This window comes from Filicampus tigris, chromosome 4 (assembly GCF_054856515.1).
Source record: "Filicampus tigris isolate MCC_2025a chromosome 4, RoL_Ftig_1.0, whole genome shotgun sequence".
Lineage (NCBI taxonomy): Eukaryota > Metazoa > Chordata > Actinopteri > Syngnathiformes > Syngnathidae > Filicampus > Filicampus tigris.
The window spans coordinates 26,676,452-26,694,964 of NC_141220.1; the positions used below are offsets into that span (position 1 = coordinate 26,676,452).

An 18,513-nucleotide genomic window follows, 5' to 3' on the forward strand; every position below is an offset into this window, starting at 1 on the left:
TGAAGCCTCTTGTCGACCGTCAGAATTTTTACTTGCAGTCTTCTACTCAATTACATTTCATGCAATTATTCAGTTTCTGGCCCACATTGTTCTCTTTTTGTGCACGCCTGTAACTATTGTTTCAGTATTGTAATGTGGTCTGCCCACATGGATTGCTACATTTCCTATTTTTAATACCTGTTTTATAATATCCATTATAACACAGTGATAAAGATGCTATTCATTAGCCCTTCTATGGCCTTGTGCATTATGTGTTAGCAATGAGCTAGCTGACTCTTTCACGGAGGAAATCAACCCCAACATTTTCTTCACAATAATATGTTCTATGTGCCTCCACTAGTCGAAACACGGTATTCTGATTAATATTGCGTTTGTAGAATATGAGTTAAGCAGCAAAATCCACCTGTTTGTTTGCCATCTCAGGGGGCGGCCATTTTGCCACTTGCCGTCGACTGAAAATGACATCAAAGTGACTGTGATGTCATTTTCAGTCGACAGCAAGTGACAAGATGGCCGCCCTCTCAGATGGTTAAAACGGGGAGATTTCTCATATTTCCCAAAAACAATATGAATCAGAATGCCATGCTTAGACCAGTGAAGGCGCATAGAACATATTACTAATATTGAATATACTTCATGAATGTGGCTTGCTCGTATTTTAGCAAGAAAAAAAAATAGGTCAGTAACCAATTACATAAACACCTCTGTAGACACAGACACACAATGACATAAGCGCCGGACAAGATAAGAAAGACTGTTCTCATTGTCAATGCCACCATTTGCCACTTCTGCCATGCTTCGTGGTCTTAATTTGATTTTAATTGAGAACACATTTTTACTGCTCATCAAACACGACGCGCGTACACCGTGACCGCCGACCTGCCGATCAACCCTGCTCTGACGCTCGCATGATCCAATGTTCTCATCAGTGTCTGTTCACACTGTTTGTTCGCACTTCTAGATAGAGGCCTTCCTCATATCCTGAATCCCTTCTCAAAATGTCGTAAAGGGTGGCAAATATTGATCCTGTAATGTACAGTGTGGCATTGGGTTCACATCTTGACCAAATTTTGATGAGATGTTTCCTGTTACTCATCTTTTTCCCCGCCTATTGCATAAAGCAGCTTGCCATGTCTAAATTGGCTGCATAGAGGGAAAGCAAAGAAATACAGTACGGTGTACATTTGCAGCGTAGTAACAATTTAGAAACACGTTTACTGTATCAATTTACAAAGGGTATGAATCGTAACTGTCAATAGTTTGATGATGGTAAATATCGTCATAGAGCAATAATGCCAGTTTATAGATACAGTATATTGAAACGAATCTACATCTACATTGATGAAGACATCTAAAGACAGGAACGTCTTTAAAAAAATGAGTGTTCTGATGTAGCACATCACTGTTAAAAGAAATATAGTGTAACTAAACAAGTGTCACATTACTTCTCTCGGCGTGTGCCGTACTCTCACTTCCACTCGCCTCTGCTCAGTTGCTGGGAAACGTACTGGCAAAAACACACTCCTCCCTCCAAGTGACTTGGGCCGGGGCACGGCTGAGAAAAGGGGAAGTGCCTTTTTGCAAGGCAGCAGGCATACCCTGACGAGAACCAGACTAGAGCTGCTTTAAAAAGCTCCTCAGCACTGGCTAGATGCCCGAATGTGGCCGCAAACTCCCCTTTGCAACCGTCCAAAGAAACATACACCAGATATATTACCGAATTGGACCGACAACCCATCAGGAGCTTTTGCTCGCTGAGGATTGCATTGGCCCGACCCGCAGCTTTCTGCATCTCCCTCAGAACGTGCTTCCCGTCATCGTTCTTCCAAAGAGAAAGGTGAAGGAGCAAGCCGATTGGAACGGAGAAGAAACATATGATGATTACCACCCACTCTCCTTTGGGAGTATTTGAAGGCAAAATATCAACCAATATGAACACTGAGGAGTGCAAAAAATGTGCAAATAATGCCAAAAAGATGATCACGCCAGTCACGTAGAGCATAACCCTGGTCCAGAGTGGCCGCAGCCACACCTTTTTACGAGACACACTGTTGATGATGGCAATGGCCTCCCTGTACTTCTCTTGGTCCTCAATGATCAGGCGCAGTTGGTCCGGCACGTCCATGTCACTGAACTGCCCGGCATCCCACTTGTAAAGATTTTCCACATTAACAGCAGTTAAAGGCTGCAGGGCTTTCCCGTTGTAGATGGACGGAGGCTGGTAGGGTACCACCGTGGAGCCTTGGAGCAGCCGGTTGGGGGTGAAGAGCACCTTGAGCAGCTTGGCCATAAACTCTGCGCCGTGGGCTTCCAGGTAGGTGAGGTGGCACAGGTGAAGCGGGACGCAGACGTCCGGCTCCAGAAGCACGGGGACGATGGGTTTCCTCTCCAGGCAGTCTCTGAACAGAGACATGTTGGCCTCCAGGAGACACCAGCGGCTCCTTACGAACTCCGAGCTGAGGACCAGCAGGACTTTCTGGCTCTCCTGGATGCACTGGGACATGTTCTCCAGCACGGTGCGCCCGGCCGTGAAGTCGCGCTCGTGGTAGCAGACGCGCAGGCCGCGGGCTTCCAGATGCTCGATGAGGGAGTGCGTCCACTGGTAGTCGGTGCTGCTGTAGCTGATGAAGACGTGGAAAGTCTCGCCTTGCCTCAGGGGGGGAGGAACGTCCGCGGAAGGAGCCGCGGCGCTTCCTGCGCCAGATCTCATCTCATCCATCCTCTGGAGAGAGATCACAGAGTATCAAGTACAATGCAACATGTTTGATTTCATGACTGTGATGTCAGAGATCGGAAATTCAGGTCCAGAAAGTAAAAACCCTGCCATCGTTTGTCTTGAGCCACAGGTGCTTCTAATCAACTGAGCTTGTTTACCTGCCGGTTGAGTAGAAGCATCTGTGGCTAAAGCCAAACTCTAGCAGGGCTTGTACTAGATTTTCCATCTCTATCGTTCGTACAACGGTACCTTGGCTTTGGAGTACCCCAACTTACAGGTTTTTCAAGTTACGAGCCGTTGTCCCTATCAGAGACAGAAGTTGTGACCAACGAGGAGTCAGTTATTGGCCGTGCACACTCAGACAAACTCTGGTCACCGGTAATCGGCCCGCAGCATCGCACTGACCTGTTAGCTTGAGCTTCAGGAGCTTTGCTGACGATTTGGGAGTATTTTAAGGAATGACAGTTAGAATTTGAGCACAGCGGCTCCCCAACATGCCTTGAATGCACAGGGGACGTTACGGTCCACATGAAATCAGACGTCATTACTCAAGTAGACATGATGGGGAGTATCCAAAGTAAGCAGAGATGAGAGAGAGGATGAGATCACCAATCTTGGTCACGTTCTGAAGAACTGTTAAAATTTCTGAACTATTACTAAAGATTGAGAAGACTGGATTAGCTGTATATCATATGACTACTCGAACCACTTTTTAAGGTGAGTTTGAGACCCCTGTACTAAAGAGAACACTTCTTTTTTTTTAAACTCTTCCTCAGAATGAAAACGAGCCTTAAAATAAATCCATTCGCAGCACAACACTGTTCATTCCTACCTGCTCATGACCGACGGAGCCACACACAGTAACCACACAACCTGTAGTAGCAAGTGAAGTGAAAATAAACACAGGAAGTGAAAACACATCCACTTTTATGCTTTTTGAAGCTTACCGTTTTTGGAATGTTAAAGAGACAGTGCACACTTCTGCTTTCTGGGGCCTCCCTCTGATACAAATTTACCTGGATTATTTTCTCTTGTTAGAGGAAGAACAACGCAGATTGAATGATGTCCGACGATGGCAACACTGTGATCTAGTGTTTGGCACGTCCGCCTCACGTTCAAGAGGTTCTGGGTTAGAATCTAGGCTCATTCCTTTCTGCCTGGTTCCCTCCCGTGGTTTTCTCATGCTACTATGACTTCCTCCCACATGCCAAAAACATGCAGGTAATTCCAATTTATTTATTTGAAAGGTCAGCGCAAGTTGATGAACGTCATGTACAAATTGCAGACGTAAACATGCCAGAATATAGCCACAGGCTAATTTCCATCTCTTGTCCCCAGGCAGATGTTCCGTCAATGACGGACGCCCATTTTGTAGGCGATAATAAACGATTGACAGGAAATTTTAAAAAAAATAGTCGGATAAAGCATAGTCGGGACACGGAAGCCCATTTTTTCCCATCTATGCACGTAATTCCAATTTATTTATTTGAAGGGTCAGCGCAAGTTGATGAACGTCATGTACAAATTGCAGACGTAAACACGCCAGAATATAGCCACAGGCTAATTTCCCTCTCTTGTCCCCAGGCAGATGTTCCGTCTATGACGGACGCCCATTTTGTAGGCGATACTAAACGATTGACAGGAAATTTAAAAAAAAATAGCCGGATAAAGCATAGTCGGGACTCGGAAGCCCATTTTTCCCCATCTATGTGATCGTCTATTTAATCGTTTGTTTGTTTTGTTCTTTTGTAGAAGTTGGTAGTCGTAAACGCTAATGGAAGCCCGTTTCAGATGATAGTCGAAAACGGCCTATAGACGATTACTATTGGTCGATAGTTAGATGCATCTGTTTTATTGCCGGATTTAAAGATAGGGGTTATTGCCGCCACTTTCCACACTGCTGGACTGTAATGTTTGAAAGACAAGTTAATGAGGTGGGTAATAGAACGGACCACGGTGCATGTCTTTGGAAGTGCTATGCACCCTTTGCATTACCATTTTTAAGACCAGAGATCAGGTTAGCTACGTCATAGTCAGTTAATTCAATGATATTGACGACAGGACTATTGCTGTTCGGTGGACTGTGCAATCACGAGAGGGGAACAGTTAGCCAGGGATGCTGTTGGCCAGGTCGATTGGTTCCCTGAGAAATTTATTGTATACTGTATAATAAGTTCTAGATTATTATTATATTCAACTTGTTGATAGTTTACCAGACTAATTTTCCATTACCATTTGTGTTTGTCATGATTTTCATGAAGAAGTCAGCTTTCGACTTCCTCAAAAGCTGAGTCACCTTGTTTCGCAAAAATGTACATTTTTATCGGTTGGTAACGAATCATCCCTCTTGTGCATCAGCCTCCTGCAGTCCTCATTTACCCAAGGTAGTCGGCGACTACCTTTTTTTCTTATGCCTTCCTCTACGAGTGAAGTGCCCCATGACCTCTTTGACTGTACCGTTGAAGCTTTGACAAGCAGAGGTCACAGCAACACAAGACAGAACGTCAGACCAGTTATGAATTTGGAGGGCTTTAGCTTAGTTTTGCTGTTGGTTCTTGGGTATAAAATCATAAAGCGGAGTGTAGTTTGTAGGCTTTAAAAAGGAACAGTGGCGCCATTTTTTGTAAGCGTCCTCATAAAGGGGATGGCATTGTGGTCAGTCAGGAAGTTATATTTTTTACGACTCTTTCAGGGAAAGTTGTGAATTATTAAGTCTATCCTTGTTCTAGAGTGGGTTGTTAATCTCCTAGGCTATTCAATTAACTGGGTAAAGTGGTAATGGTCCATAACTTGTTTGAGAGCCTTCCTGTTTTTTTTTTTACACCCCAGTTTACGTTTAAATCCCCTAGTAGTATTGTTTCACTATTTGAGCTAAAATGGCTCAATAAGAGTTTGAGTTGATCATAAAATGTTGACTTAACAGATGGTGGTCGATTCAAACAGATAATTATGAATGATATTTCAGGGGAGAGTGACACTCTGACACCAACATATTCAATCTTCACGTCATTGGGTGCCATGACATGGGTGCATTTTAAAGCGCTTTTAGTGTACAATAGGACACCTCCATCTCTACCATTTCTGTGCTGTCTAAACACAGTGTAGCCTGGTGGTAATAACACTGCACCTTCAGGTGGGGAACAGGAAAGCCATGTTTCAGTCATTCCTAGTATGTCAACGTTGGAGTCACACAATAAATATTGGATTTGTTCCCGTTTGGGGATTAAACTTCAAATTTTTATGTGAACACAAAGTAGACCTTTGGGTTGTGATCCAAGACTAACCTGGCATGGTTCAGTGTCCTGAAAATGTCAGCGGTCTGATATTTCTTCAAGATGGGATTTCTTGTTGTCTTAGATAGCCCTGATGCTGATTTACGAATAGTTTTTGATGGAGTTGACCGTCTTTCAGCTGCTGGGCTAGCATTAGCCGTCGGCGCAGCCCCGCTGAATGCTGCTGGTGGTATTGGCCGCCTTTCAGCTGCTAGGCTAGCATTTGCCGTCGGCGCAGCCCCGCTGAATGCTCCTGGTGGTATTGGCCGCCTTTCAGCTGCTAGGCTAGCATTTGCCGTCGGCGCAGCCCCGCTGAATGCTGCTGGTGGTATTGGCCGCCTTTCAGCTGCTAGGCTAGCGTTAGCCATCTGTAGCATAATAACCATTAAAGAAGGAAAAAAAAAGAAATTCACATTTTGTATAAAAGCACATTAATATTTCTGTATCGATGTGTGAGCTCAGAGACCCTTTGTGTATTTACTCATTTTTGTCACGGGCCCCATTGTAGTTACGTTTTTCCACAGAGGACCATTACGAGCGTATGCAATAAACGTATACTCTCCTCCCTACATTGCATATGCACATTTTGGTGGCTAACTCGTTTTGAAATCAAAAGTCAACAAAACCGTTTTTGTTCAGCTTTTGTTCATTTTTTTTAAAAAAAAAGAGGAATTTAGTTAAAAAAAATCTGGCAATATTTCAGTGTTAGACAATTTGCAATGTTGGGGCAAAATTGAACGAGAAACATGAAGTCTATGCACGTGATTTACATTGAAGGGCCAAATGAAATGACGTGGCGGGCCGGATCTAGACTCTGGGGCCTTGAGTTTGGCACCTGTGATTTATACCGTTCTCTGATTTTGCATGCTAAGTGAAACAAAGCGATGCAAGTGATGGGGAAATCCCTTATCATGCAGCAAGACAAACGACCCAAAACACACTCTTATAACAGGAGTTCAGTGGTTGGTTTTAGATGCCAAGTCAATCTTCAGTCATAAACCCAAGAGAGTATGATGCAGTATGATGTATCATTTTAATCAGAAAGTGCCAAAATACTGTAGATATTTGTTTCTGTAGCGACACTGTGACTTCAGTGAAAATGTAAACTATCGTGGCTGTCATGTGAAAAACACTTATCTCCATTTTTTTTCATTTCCTTATTTTTACCTGAATCATGTTTCTGCATTACAGAAATCGCATTTAAGTGAAAATTAAAAAAGTTTCCAAAATTGGAGATAAGTGTTTTTCACAGGACAGCGACGCTCTACATTTTACTTTGTTCCACATCTGATAATTATCATGATTAAGATGCAGAAAGTCGTTAATTATTTCTTTCCAGGGTGATATGTGATATATACTGCTTAAAGAAATAAAGGAAAGACTCAAGTGTAACGTTAGTAGTCCAGAGCGTGGATAAGTTACAATGCACGGACCCGCCACTAGTGTAAACGAGCTCTCGGTGTGTGCTGTACTCTCACTTCCACTCCCCTCGGCTCAGTTGCTGGGAAACGTACTGGCAAAAACACACTCCTCCCTCCAAGTGACCCGGGCCGGGGCACGGCTGAGAAAAGGGGAAGTGCCTTTTTGCAAGGCAGCAGGCATACCCTGACGAGAACCAGACTAGAGCTGCTTTAAAAAGTTCCTCGGCACTGGCCAGATGCCCGAATGTGGCCGCAAACTCCTCTTTGCAACCGTCCAAAGAAACATACGCCAGATAAATGATCGAATTGGACCGGCAACCCATCAGGAGCTTCTGCTCCCTGAGGATTGCATTGGCCTGACCCGCAGCTTTCTGCATCTCCCTCAGAACGTGCTTCTCCTCATCGTTCTTCCAAAGAGAAAGGTGAACGAGCCAGCCGATTGGAACGGAGCAAACACATATGATGATTACCACCCACTCTCCTATGGGTACGTATGGTCTGGTAACAAGCAATACGAACACTGACAAATACAAAACCATTGCTAATAATGCCAGAAAGATGATCACGCCAGTCACGTAGAGTATAAGCCTGATCCAGAGTGGCCGCAGCCACACTTTTTTACGAGACACACTGTTGATGATGGCAATGGCCTCCCTGTACTTCTCTTGGTCCTCAATGATCAGGCGCAGTTGGTCCGGCACGTCCATGTCACTGAACTGCCCGGCATCCCACTTGTAAAGATTTTCCACATTAACAGCAGTTAAAGGCTGCAGGGCTTTCCCGTTGTAGATGGACGGAGGCTGGTAGGGTACCACCGTGGAGCCTTGGAGCAGCCGGTTGGGGGTGAAGAGCACCTTGAGCAGCTTGGCCATAAACTCTGCGCCGTGGGCTTCCAGGTAGGTGAGGTGGCACAGGTGAAGCGGGACGCAGACGTCCGGCTCCAGAAGCACGGGGACGATGGGTTTCCTCTCCAGGCAGTCTCTGAACAGAGACATGTTGGCCTCCAGGAGACACCAGCGGCTCCTTACGAACTCCGAGCTGAGGACCAGCAGGACTTTCTGGCTCTCCTGGATGCACTGGGACATGTTCTCCAGCACGGTGCGCCCGGCCGTGAAGTCGCGCTCGTGGTAGCAGACGCTCAGGCCGCGGGCTTCCAGATGCTCGATGAGGGAGTGCGTCCACTGGTAGTCGGTGCTGCTGTAGCTGATGAAGACGTGGAAAGCCTCGCCTTGCCTCAGGGGGGGAGGAACGTCCGCGGAAGGAGCCGCGGCGCTTCCTGCGCCAGATCTCATCTCATCCATCCTCCGGAGAGAGATCACAGATGATCAAGCACAATGTAACAGCTTCAATTTTCATGACTGTTTGTTCGGTGTTTTCGAGTGCCCCCAATTTACAGTTAAGTCACAAAACGTCGCACCTACCAGAGGAGTGACCCCGCACACTTGCGCAGATCTGTTAGCTTGATATTGTAGTATCCAACTCTAGAAAATTAAAAACAAAACAAAACAAATCACCTATACCTCGTTTGCTAATGACTGCAGGACAAAACTAGCAAACAGAAGCAGAGCAAAAGGACCTCAAGAAGTTGAAAGGATTCATGCGGAATTAGCAACATTTCTGCTCAACAGGTACATTTATCACCACATTTTGATTTTTAATTGATTTTACACTCCCCAAAAAACAAGACTTAATCCAGGGATAGGCAAACTCTGTATAAAGCCTGATAACAATCCTGATCATTTGAATCATGTGTGTTGGATGAGATAAACCTCTAAAACAGGCAGGACAGCGGCTTTCGAGGACAACAGTTGTCTGACGTAAACCATTCAAATTGTGTGTTATAGTAGCACTTCATTGTTAATAAGTCATGCTACCAACGTAAGCAGCTGTGGCTAACGTTGGCTTGTCTGCAGTGCTAATGCTAGCTTAGTATGGACAATTCCGAATATCCGGGCATTTCTGGTAATACCCACGATGCAACGCGCTTTAGACGGTGAAAACAATCCACCGTATTGCCTTGCTTTTGCCCGTGACAACGACCCGAATTTCAATGCTTTTCAATGAGCGGAGAGTTTGTTTTCACCGCCAACTTGTCTTGTGACGCCATTTTGACGTAAGCTCGGAATTGTCCATTGTGGGCGCTGCTATTTTGCTAACGCTTGACATCTTTCTTTGAGACTGTTTATATCATTTATGACTACGCACTTTAACAATCACATTCCACAATGAATGGCTACAAACTTACCCTTTAACTACAAAAGTAAAACGGAACAATGACTTTTTTGTTCCTTTCAATTATATACAGTACCTGTTTTGACAACCTGGCACCATGGGGGGGGGAACTAACACACCCCTGCAGTTGCAGTTTTGGAGGAGTCAGATGATAATCTGATTTTCCGCAGTAAAAAAAAAAAAACTATATAAATACAGTGGTGCCATAAGATAAGGGTTGTACAGAAAAATAGGACTATAATGTTGATTTTCGTCTCTTTTCGGTGTCAATTGTATATAGTGTTTTACGTTAATTTTTTGATCAACACTTGTGTATTATAGCCTTTTTATTGTTTATTATTATTATTATTATTTATTATTGATTGTTTATTGTTTGTAAAGTGCTTTGTTCCCGCTCCGGCTGTTATGAGATGCGCTATATAAATAAAATGGTGTTGTATTATATTGTATGAATGATTATTTCACTGCTGACACCTCTCTGCAGAGGATAAAGAATATGCAGGTGTGACTGTATACTGTTAAATTGAACGGCTGCGTTGCTGCATCATTTAAGTTCAAATATCAGCACAAAGGGTTATACATGTGTTTCCCAGAATGTGTATGTGAATTTCATCACTGTCCTGTGATAAACACTTTTTTCAATGTTCTTATTTTTACATGAATGGTGTTTCCGCGTTGCAGACAACGCATTAATGTGAAAATTAAACATTTTTCCAAAATTGGACATCAGCGTTTTTCACTGCATTAAGCTACTGGACGAACGGCTAAATTGTGCGCTTGTTTAAAACACACAATGGGTAATTCTCCTCGTTTTATGTTTAGTTTGACAGTCAACTTCAACTGGAAGTGCCATTGAACAACTTTGAGGCCTCTTTTTTGAAGAATTGCTCACTTTTTGCCAAAGTGCTGCTTATTGTAAAGTGAGTTGAGTTGCCACATACAGCACTCGTATCGCTCTCTCATTCATTTGTTTGAGTTGGACAGGACGTACCGCCGGGTGGGCAGCATGATAAAATAGTTTTGCTTGTTTGTTTTCTGTTAAGGAAGAACTGCATGAAAGAAAATGGATGACATAGTTTCAATACCACAAAAAAGACAACACTCAAGTCAATTCTTGTTGTTTGTGCATCATGTAGGAAGTATGACTGCAAACATGCCAGTGCTGCTGTTGAAAGCTGCTAAACAGAACAACTTTTATTTTTTTATTTTTTTTTTAACTCTTCCTCAGAATGAAAACGGACCGTCAAGTAAATCCATGCACAGCGCAACAGTGTACATTCCTACCTGCTCTTGGCCGACGTAGTCACACACAGTAACCACACAATGCGGAAGAGCAAGAAGTGAAAGTAAACAAAGGAAGCGGAAAACGCATCCACTTTTTGGCTTTTTTAAGTTGACTTTTTTGGGGGGGGGGAGTGTTAAAGAGACAGCGCACACTTCCGCTTTCTGAGGCCTCTGATACAAACATCCCTGGATTATTTTCTGATATCACGGGAAGAAAAAGGCACATTAAATTTGTCTGACAACGGCAACACTGTGGCGTAGTGTTTGGCCGTCTGCCTTACATTTGAGAGGTTCTGGGTATGAATCTGGGCTCAGGCCTTTCCGCCTGGACTTTGAATGTTCCCTCCCGTGGTTTTCTCATGTTACGATGACTTCCTCCCACATTCCAAAAAACACGCATATAATGTTCATTGAAAACTAGATTAGTATTTCCCAGATCACCTGTGACCCTAAGGAAGACAAGAATGACAGAAAATGGAAGGAGGGAAGGATTTCTGAATTACAGTGGATATAAAAAGTCAACACAGCAGTGTTCTAATGTTGTGCCGGGACAAAGATAAATCGTTTCCATTCTCTTTCCACCATTAATGTGACCTATGACCTGCACGACTCTGACATTCACAACTTAAGAGAGGGGATTAAAAACAAACAACTGATGTCATGTGTTTGTACAAGTGTGCACATGCTCTTTTGCTGATTTATTGGGATGTAGCTATGCTCAGAATTAATCACCAAACTCATGTTCAAGTCAGTACGCACTTGGCACCATTTAAAGAGCCTCTGATTTGCCACAAATAAAGTTCAGATGAGCTAGTAGTTTGTCATTTTCAAACGGACAAACTAAAAAGTCACTTTAACTCAAAGATTGCCCAGCGTTTGAATTAGTCTGGGCACCAGCCGCATGTATGGTGAATTAACGTATGCAAGGGATATAACATTAGCAGCATTTTTAATTAAGTCGATTGTCATCAGAATTAAATTCATTTATGGCACTGAGAAAAATGAGGGTAAACTAGTACTTTAGCAGAATAAACTACACACAACCATACTATACTATTTTGTTTGCCTGAACTTTTTCACAGATTTCAAAGAAATTCCCAAGTCTCTGGAAACCTCCATGTCACATCCATCATTTCCAGACAGCCTCCATTGTTAGACTTGACGGGAGAACGCTAAAATGAAAAGGAAAAGTGCATCCAGGCGCTTAAAAAAAAGGACTTCCATGGAAATGGGAGAATGAGAACTGAATGATGAGAATTGGCCCTGAACATGTACGCAAATTCCAATCAACCTTTCAAGGTTAAAATTGCTTGCCTTTTTCCATTCACTTTCCCTTGGTGCTTTCCCACATTTTTTCTCAACAAATCATCTTGCGTGTTACGTGTAGTGAATTGTGTCTTTATAGAAAAAAAAAAAAAAAAAAAAAAAAAAACAAGAGCGTTTATTCCTTATTTAATATCTGTGGGAGCTTCAGTGTCGTGGAAAAGTGACCCGGCCTTTTCATCACACCGGCTCTGATCTTCTCCCACATTGGGACAAATGCCATAAACGCATCTATTACGGTGGGTTATAGTCACTTGTGGCTGAGAAATATAAAATGCAATCAATTCTGATTGTTGGGAAGTTGTCGGGAAGAGCTACTCCGAATTAATTATCAAAGCAAAAATAATTATTTAATATAAATAAATGAATTAATAATAATAATAATAACTATTTTAATTGCTCTTTTTTAAATAAATAATCAAGGGAGAAATTAGAGCCCAAGAACCAGACTTGCACTTCATATTCTAATCAAACAAGAACATCTTGTTGCTATCTTGTGAAAAACACGTATGTCCAATTTGGTCATTTTAAATTTTTTTTCATGTTAATGGGATGTCTGTAATGCAAAAAAACCCATTCACGTAAACACATTTTTTTTAAAAATGAAAAAAATGGACAAGTGTTTTTCACAGGACAGCGGCGATATGTTGTTTTATTGGGTTTATATTTGTGCTTTTTTCATTTTGTTTCATTTAAAGAGAAATTTGCAAACTTGCACTTCCAATTGTAATTGTAATGTATTAAATGTAATCATTTGAAGGCAAAAGTAATCATATAATCCTAACCTAAAATTGTAGTTGCACTTTGTAATGAAATTCTGTTTTAATTTCATATAAATTGACTTTTTTTTTAACAAGCTACCTGAGGGTGAGAGTTGATGTATAGTCAATCATCCTGTTGGATATTTTGCTACATTCTGAGGAAAAAAACGGAGATGGGTGCAACCTGTATTTTGAACACGTGCATTTTTTTTGAGAGTTCGGTAACTGCAAATCAATAATCTGATGTGGATCACTAGAAAAGACATGTAAATAGACAAAATATTGATACAGGCGGCGTAAATCAGTGTTTGCCAACCTTTATCGAGCCGAGGCCCATATTTTACACAAGTAAAATCTGATAGCACTCCACCACAAAAATATGTCCGAATAATACTGTGAAAAATACGAAAATAAAGATGATCTCACCTCAATTTCCTCACAAACGTGTTTACTCATTGAGCAGTCTGGGCTTGTTTAGTTAAACACAAAGCTGTTCTTCTGTTTTATAAATGGCAACATCCATCTCCTGGCAGATCATTTCATTGCTCTGCCTGTCACTAGACATTCACTGGCATGAAAAGGTGAATAAAGACATGCAAAATGAACCTCGTCCAACCACCATGCGATGGATACAATACATCGTTGTTTGCTCATATTGCCCACATTAAAATGGAATCGGTTTCTGTCAGGAGGTTACAAAGGCCGTTCATAAAACATCACCCGACAAGCTACACCTGCTCTTACATTTGGAACTTTCGCTGTGTGTAAAGGAATGACTTGCAGATGTGAGGGCCGAGGGTTAAATCACTGCAGGTAGTTTGAGCCGCGACCTCGGTGCGTTCTTTTATTTGGACTGTACATTTATAGCGTCATCTCCGAAATATGTGAATGAATATATACAACCGCTCATGTTATTTGCTGTCATCATTGGCTGTTTTTCACCCGAGAAACACTTGATGTTTTGGTTACATTTTCCCCAGATCGCGGGCCAAAAAGAAACATCGCGCTTGACTGAAATGCACACAACATGCAGCAGGTCCAGCTGACAGCCAGGCTCCCCCCCCCCTACACCCCCCCCACCGCCTCGACGTATTCCTTGAAGGGTTTTATGGGCTGACAACCGCTTGGAATCCCGCTTTCTCGTTGCTTCTGTGAAGCCTCAACGCACTGAAGGCAACAAAATGGAGAAATGTGACACTTTTATCATAACAGATGGAAGGAATTGTGCACCCTTGTCTTGCTAAAAACATATAAAAACGGGAGAAAAGCGTTACCTTCATTCCAGTGATGATCCCGGATCAGCTCTTTATGTTTGCTAATTTGGCAGACTGGCCTCAGCCATACTGGAGAAGAGCAGCAGAGGGAGTGTCTTAGAGAGGCACTTGGTGCAGTGACAATTTGGTGGCAGAAAGTCGATATACACAAACAAACAATTTTTGGTTCTTGCTAGGGTAACGTTCTCTCGATGTTCAGTGTTACTAGGGCTGCATAATCAGCATGGAACATTTTCAAAATGTTAGTTTTGAATCTACTTAGTCTTTGGATAACCAGACCAATGTCCTTTAAACGTGGTGTTTGCAAGTAAGCCTAATCGGACCGCCCAAAGGGAGCAGATACAATGAAAACAGCAGAGGCCCCAGAATTGAACCCTGTGGAACACCATATGACAATTGAGCAGTGCGGGATTCAGAGCATCCAAGGCTAACACAAGAAGTCTTTAATAGGTCACAAATGAACTAACTGTAGTTACATCATCTTCCCAAACTCTTTTTGAGAGCTGTCGGTCTCGTCTCTAGGTCCACGATTGATGCAATAAATAAAACGATGAGCTGGACGGATCCTAACTGTTTTGACTCATTATTGTGTAAACAACATCCAGACTTTGTGACATAATGCCACACAGCTCCCGCAGAGTGAAAAAAAAGGCAGAGTACCGTATTACAACACTTTTCAGGCAGTTCAAGTGTTCATGAGATGTTCTCAAGCTTAGCAGGTTAATAAAGAATTAAATACTACTACTACTACTACTACTAATAATAATAATAATAATAATAATAATAATAATAATAATAATAATAATAATAATAATAATAATGACAGACAGACAGACCGGTGTTTTTGATTGGTGAAAAATGTGTAATTGACCATATATGGACATTGGGAGTTTCTGCCAGAGAGCAACAAAAAAATCCCTTAGAGCCGCCTTACGCAATTTTAAGCTCGGTGAAAAGAAAGAAATTCATTATATTGTTGTATAATATAATACAATATAATATAATATAATGTAATATATGTGATTTTTGACACAACTTACTTTGAAATGACGAGGAATTTCCAAGTTTACATTCTTATTTATATACAATATTTGATTCTTAATTTTTTTTTTTCATCAATGCAAACTTAGCAAAGGGCTACTGAGTTCCATTTGTGTTTCTTCTTGATTTCAAGAACGGCACATTAGACTTGAAATAGAGCGTGTCTTGGTGCGCACGCTCGGGATTTGATGGCATCTCATTTGGGGTAAATAAAGTGGCATTACTGGCCGTCCGCACTGCTGTCTTTATTGAAAATTCAACTGTGGGTCATCACGTCTGCAGGGAGATGAAACGTGGACTTGTTCCTCATCTCCCTGCTGCACATCCAATCACTTTTCATTAGGCTTCAAGTCCAAGCGCTTTAGAGGGCTGCATTCTTCTTCGTGTTTGCGCAATGCAAAATAGCAGTGAGCTGAGATTCGTTTTAGAACGTGAGAGCAGGGCTCCCACGTGTCTTATATATGCTAATTGGGACAGGTATCCACCAGTTTGGGGGATTTATGACATGTCTTATCTGGCCATGACACTAGTAAATAAATGCACCATCACATGCTACACAACTCAGTTGGAAGCAAGTGGGTGGTTAAGAAAGAAAGAAAGAAAGAAAGAAAGAAAGAAAGAACGTTAAGAGTCAACAGATAATTCCGTACTATGAAAGAAAAAAAAAAAGAGGGTTAAAGATGTTCAGTTCAGATTTTTTTTAACTCCTCCCACATGACACCGCAGCCAATCAAATGTTTTATTCAGAGCAACATTGCAAGTGACGAGAGTGGGCGAGTGCGAGGCAGACAAGCAGCGATGTCCAAGGAAGAAAGAAAGAACACGTAGAAAGTAGCCAGACGTCAAGCAGAGACTAAGAATAAAATGAGAGGATTGGACTATTTATCCACACAGACACTCTCCAGGATGACATTTTCCTCATTGGACTAGTCAATAAAATGACATTTGGATTGCGTTGTCCATATTTTCAAAATCCATGTATGAGATGTCCTCTTTGTTTCAAATCATTTTAAAATGAGTCGATGTTTTTATGATGTACTGGACAGCCAAGAGTGTTTGGCAAGTCCGTGACAGCAAAAAAGTCCAACAGTTTAGGTCGTGTTTGACAGATGCACGCAATAAATCCAGATTTACACATACACACACACACGCACACGCGTATTTCTTTTTTCATACATTTGCAAAAATCTCTACATTTCTGTTTTTTTCTGTCAAGATGGGGTGCCGAGTGTACATTAACGACAAATAAAATGAACTTTTGTGATTTTGGCAAATAGCTGCAATATAACAGAAAGTGAAACATTTCAAGGGTTCTGAATATCACATTTCAAATCAAATTTGATTTATATAGTACTTTCCACACTGTTACGGTTGTGTTAGTGCATGTTTTTCATTTACCCCTTCCAACTCTCGCACCTGTGTTGGAACCCTCCCTTCCTTGCCATCTCGAGGAGGGGTCGTAACACACACATAAAAATGCGACTCAAAGTGTTGTACACTAAAAACGTCTAGGCCAGAAACCTGATTCAACCACAAAATGTTTTCATCTGACGGTGGCAACTCCATGAGCTCGTTTTCATCTGTGGCGTCAGGCCGGTGCTGTGGCAGGTTGGCGAGAATTTTTACGTCACTATCGCTGACATTAATATGACAGCGGCAGCATGGGGAAAGGAATGCAGGACAAAGGGGCACTTTGGCACTTTTAAAGAAAACACCAAATGCGATCTACATCAGTTCCTGCTCGGACGTGAAAGGATTGCTTCACTCTGAAAAAAAAAAAAAAAAAAAAAAGTTGGGTCAAAGATAACCTAATATGGGTCAAAAAAGGGCCAGACCCAACATTTTGGGATATTCATTTCACCCCAAAAAGTTGGGTCAAAATGAATAACAGAATCGGGTTGTTTCGTGCAAAACCTCAGAGCTGATGATTTTACATAAAATTTGCGTTCGCCTTTTGTCTTTAGCCGGGGTATCCTTCCTCCGTCCGTTTATCAGCATGGAAGCACTGAAAAAAGGTCCTTAAAGTAGACCTTTATGGACCTTTGAGGACCTCAGCCTTGTGCGTTCAAGGGAAACAATCTAGGTCAGTCGATGATGACAGTTTGTTGCCGGGGAGATTGCGGCAAGGAGTACTTCTTTTTTTTCGCAATACTTTCAGACTTGGCTTAATGGTTTTTTTTTTTGTTTTTTTTTTTTTTTTATTCAGCACATGAGCCAAGAAAACCTTTCCTTCTCCCCAAAACATAAGAGTGTCTGTTCCTAGTAGCGCACAGTTGGGAGTCCCTTAACAAATGATTCAAAGGCATTGAAATCTCGCTGAGAAACAACTCGCAAATCTTTTCTCTCTGTGGTGTTTGATTCCTCTGTCAATGCGCGACAGGCTTCATTCGGTTGCCTTGTCTTCAGTCAAAACAAACAATAAACAAAGTAGGCAGAGCAAGGATTTAAATGTCCAAAGTGTTTCCATATAATTAGCACTCTTGGCAAAAAAAAACAAAAAAACAAAACAAAACAGCAATTCATGACATTCCCGCAATCATATTAGGTCATCCTAAACTTGCCTTTTTGCGCATTTGAAGGCCAGTAAAAACCTATTAGAGCAGAAGTCAACCCAAACATATTTTTTTCAAGAATATGTTCCCAGCAGGCCCACTAGTTGAAACACGACACTGATGAATTTTGTGTTTGTTGAATAAGTGTTAATCCAGTCATTTTTAGCCATCTCCGGGGGCGGCCATTTTGTCTTCTGTCGACTGAAAATGACATCACAACTGCTCACGGCGACCAACCGGGGCTGACCTGTTTTCTCAATCTGAGCCGTGATTGGTCCTTGTGAGCAGTTGTGATGTCACTTTCAGTCGACAGAAGACAAAATGGCCGCCACCCCAGAGATGGCTAAAAATGACTGTATTAACACTTATTCAACAAACACAAAATTAATCAGAGTGCCGTGTTTCAACTAGTGGGCCTGCTGGGAACATATTCTTGAAAAAAATATGTTTGGGCTGACTTCCGCTTTAATGGCATTTTAAAAAAAGTAGTCAGTCATTTACAAAAGCATGACTTTCAGCTGGGGTTGCTTTCTGGCATTTAACTCTCTGAATAAGGGAAATTTTGTGTTCTTATTTAAAATGTCAGCAATGTAAAAAAAAAAAAAAAAAAAAAACCAGAACACAGGCACAATTACCG

The 18,513-nt window shown here is 42.0% G+C and overlaps 2 protein-coding genes across 3 annotated transcripts; both read right to left on the reverse strand.

Annotated features, from left to right (window-relative positions):
- Positions 1–801: 801 nt before the first annotated feature.
- On the reverse strand, positions 802–6,849 carry LOC147149168 (uncharacterized). Of its 2 annotated transcripts, none has more exons than XM_086029578.1 (2): positions 6,001–6,849; positions 802–2,722 (listed from the first exon to the last, which is right to left on the reverse strand). In XM_086029578.1, exon 2 carries the CDS (start codon positions 2,717–2,719, stop codon positions 1,469–1,471), a length of 1,251 nt encoding a protein of 416 aa, XP_085885704.1. In that variant the 5' UTR covers positions 2,720–2,722; positions 6,001–6,849; the 3' UTR covers positions 802–1,468. The 2 variants fall into 2 exon arrangements, with proteins under 2 accessions (XP_085885704.1, XP_085885705.1); XM_086029579.1 differs by lacking the exon at positions 6,001–6,849 and adding an exon at positions 3,549–3,585.
- Positions 6,850–7,002: 153 nt separating this feature from the next.
- LOC147149169 (uncharacterized) lies at positions 7,003–10,943 on the reverse strand. The gene is made up of 3 exons (XM_086029580.1): positions 10,926–10,943; positions 8,831–8,890; positions 7,003–8,711 (listed from the first exon to the last, which is right to left on the reverse strand). The coding sequence occupies exon 3, from the start codon at positions 8,708–8,710 to the stop codon at positions 7,463–7,465; it is 1,248 nt and encodes a 415-aa protein (XP_085885706.1). The 5' UTR covers position 8,711; positions 8,831–8,890; positions 10,926–10,943; the 3' UTR covers positions 7,003–7,462.
- Positions 10,944–18,513: the final 7,570 nt, after the last annotated feature.

What these genes read in the sequence shown, in the direction of transcription:
- LOC147149168 (XM_086029578.1), bottom strand. Translation starts at nt 2,719, where the DNA reads ATGGATGAGATGAGATCTGGCGCAGGAAGCGCCGCGGCTCCTTCCGCG.
- LOC147149169 (XM_086029580.1), bottom strand. Translation starts at nt 8,710, where the DNA reads ATGGATGAGATGAGATCTGGCGCAGGAAGCGCCGCGGCTCCTTCCGCG.